This window comes from Alligator sinensis, unplaced genomic scaffold, assembly GCF_000455745.1.
Source record: "Alligator sinensis unplaced genomic scaffold, ASM45574v1 scaffold1860_2, whole genome shotgun sequence".
Taxonomy (NCBI): Eukaryota; Metazoa; Chordata; order Crocodylia; family Alligatoridae; genus Alligator; species Alligator sinensis.
Window position 1 is genome coordinate 104110 of NW_005843035.1, and position 2777 is coordinate 106886.

Here is a 2777-nt window from a genome sequence, read left to right on the forward strand (position 1 = left end):
GACCCCCCGCCAGGGCGGGAGAACAACAAAAAAAATGCTAAAAACAAAAACGGGACTCAAATGAGTCCAGCCAGGTAAGTATCCAGCCTCTTCTTAAAGATCCCCAGGGTAGGGGCCAGCACCACCTCCCTTGGAAGTTGGTTCCAGCTCCTAGCCGCCCTAACTGTGAAGTAGTTTTTTCAGATGTCCAATCTGTACCTCCTCTCCATCAACTTGTGCCCATTACTCCTTGTTATGCCAGCGGGGGCTAGGGGAAACAGCGTCTCTGTTGTACTTGCTTGCAGACACAGCCCACCCCAGGGTCAGCTGCATTGCAGCCCTGTCTCCCCTGCCCGCCCCAGAGATGGCCACGTCTCTCTTCTACTCAGTTGCTGACACCCCCACCCCAGAGGTGGCTGCCGCTCTGGGGCGGGCCATAGGGAAGGCTTAGCCTAACAGAGCTGGCCACGTTTGGTATGCTCGGCGGATGACAAACCCCTGCTTCAGAGACAGCTGCATTTCAGCCTCTTTATTCCCAGCCCAGGGCCAGTTGCATGTTATGCTCAGCTGCTGTGTCTTGGGTGTCCATACTAACCCCCCCATCCCCCCCAGCTGCTGAAGAAGATGAGCTCCAGTGACACCCCCCTGGGCACCGTGGCCCTGCTGCAGGAGAAGCAGAAGGCCCAGAAGACACCCTACATCGTCCTGAGCGGGAGCGGGAAGAGCATGAATGCGTGAGTGCCCCCCAGAGTTGGCTGCAGCCTGTTCTTCCCTACCCCTAGTCAGCTGCAGTCTGTTATACTGAGCTGCTGCTGCACCCCAGAGGCAGCTGCCTCTCAGTTATACCCACATCTAGATGCCACCCCAGAAGCAGCTGCTATAACACCCACTGCCCCAGAGCTGGCTGCATCTGTTATACTTCAGTTGGCTGATTATTCCCCCAGGTTTTGCTCTGACCCCTCACCCCCTTTTCTCTCTCTTTCCTCCCAGAAACACCATCACCAAGTGAGCCAGACATCACTGGGTCCCTCGTGCCACAGGTCTGTGCCATGGTGGGGACCCCTGTGCCTGGCGCTGTACATAGTTGAGATGTTGATATTCCCCCCTCGATCTTCTCTTTTGTATTATGTGAAGCCCTGTGTTTACCTCAATAAACCCGTAAATTCCAGCTCTTGGTTTATTGTCCCTGGTGTGTTTTAAAAGGGGCAAAAAATAGCCTGGGGGGGGTGATGGCAGAGAAGCTGGGATGGGGGATAGGTGAGGTATGTCCCACCCCAGAGCCAGCTGTGGCAGGATCCCAGGCATTTGGGGAGGGGACACAGAGCTTACGGCCACTGAGGGGGGCAGTTGCCAGTGTCTTTATTGAGGTGGCCATTATGCTCGGCCGCTGATGAGCCCCAACCCCAGAACCAGCTGCATCGATTTTAAGGCCCCAGTGGTGGTCCCATTGCTGTTCTACTTAGCTGCTAGCACCCCATCCCCAAGGTTACTGTGTGGGTGTTACACCCAGCCCAGAGGCAGCAGCAGCTTATTACACTTGGCTGCTAACACCCACCCTAGAGGTGGCCATATCTGTGTGATATGCCCCACCCCAGAAGCAGCCACATCTTTTGTGCTGGGGCAGGGAGGCTCCCACCTGCCAGCAGAGTCCATAGCAGCCCCAGTGCTGGGGAGGGGCTCACTGCTCCTCTTCCTCGCTCTCATCCTCGTCCTCATCCTCGCTGTCAGTGCCTGCGTCACGGAGCCGATTGGGGTTCACAAACAAGTCGCTGTCGCTGTCCTCATCCTCCTGGGCGGCTGGCGGCTCCCCCACCCTGCCAGAGATGGGGTGAGAACCCAGGCACCCGGAGCACCCTGCCCAATATCACCCCACAGCCTAGTATTGCCTTAGGGGCTGGATACGGCACAACCCCAGCTACCTCTGGGATGAGGTGCCCAGCAGCTGGGTATGTCATGGGCTGGAATGCGGGTGGCTCTGGGGTGGGACATGGTAGCAGCTGAGTAGAACAGATAGAGCCAGCTCTGGGGGGCACCTAGGCCAGGTACAATGGGTCCCACTCACCTGCTCTGGGGGCTGGGCCGCCTGTTGGGGGCATCTGAGAAGGCTTCAGGCCTGCAAGGAGGGGTAGTAAGACATGGGGTAGGGGGCAAGAGAGGGCTGGGATGTAGCCCCTCCCCTTGACTGGGAACCAGTGGTCCAAGTAGAAGCCATCCCAGTGACAAGGGTAGAAATTGGTGGGGTACAGACCCTCCCCCTACCAGCCATTGCTCCATTCCCAGCTGGTATTAACCCCTTATACTCCCACACAACCCTGATTTACTCCTTATAGCCCAGAATGGGGGGAGGGCAGACACCAGTGGGGCAAGTCCAGGCCATAGCACCCCCCCAGGACTTAACTCCCTGTGCCCTGGATCCTCCCCCCCAACCCCCAAGAGCTGAGCCCCATTGAACCCAATAAGGCAAGGGGAGAGAACCTGTATGTGCCTGCAGCTCCATGCCTCAGTTACCCCACTCAGAAGCTAAGACTTAAGAGCCCCTCCTTCAGTGGAGGGAAGGTTGGGGGATAGCTTTGGCTGGCTGGGGGGGGTGGTGTTAGGGCTGTGTCTGCTCCCACATGCCTCAGTTTCCCTACTCCAAAGCTAAGGCTGAAGCGAAAGTGGGAGTTGCGATTGCACAGCCAGGAAGGGGTCTGGGTGGGGAGTGGTCCCAGGGCTCCTGCCTGAGCCTCTGTGCCTCAGTTTCCCCACTCAGAATCAGAAGCTAAGAGTGTGGTGTTCCCCCGTCTCAGTGGGGGGGG

The 2777-nt window shown here is 57.8% G+C and overlaps 2 protein-coding genes across 2 annotated transcripts in view; one reads left to right on the forward strand and one right to left on the reverse strand.

Moving 5' to 3' along the window:
* SART1 (SART1, U4/U6.U5 tri-snRNP-associated protein 1) overlaps positions 1-1147 on the forward strand; it is an 11039-nt gene extending 9892 nt beyond the window's left edge. Inside the window, exons 19-20 of the mRNA XM_025193254.1 lie at positions 592-713; positions 970-1147. Of these exons, the coding sequence (XP_025049039.1) occupies positions 592-713; positions 970-988 (141 nt within the window). The 3' untranslated portion in view covers positions 989-1147. The remainder of the gene's footprint in view (positions 1-591; positions 714-969) is intronic.
* Positions 1148-1295: 148 nt separating this feature from the next.
* The window catches only part of EIF1AD (eukaryotic translation initiation factor 1A domain containing), a 3511-nt gene continuing 2029 nt past the window's right edge, over positions 1296-2777 (reverse strand). Inside the window, exons 5-6 of the mRNA XM_006036862.3 lie at positions 2042-2092; positions 1296-1793 (exon numbers count right to left, since the gene is read on the reverse strand). Of these exons, the coding sequence (XP_006036924.1) occupies positions 1658-1793; positions 2042-2092 (187 nt within the window). The 3' untranslated portion in view covers positions 1296-1657. The remainder of the gene's footprint in view (positions 1794-2041; positions 2093-2777) is intronic.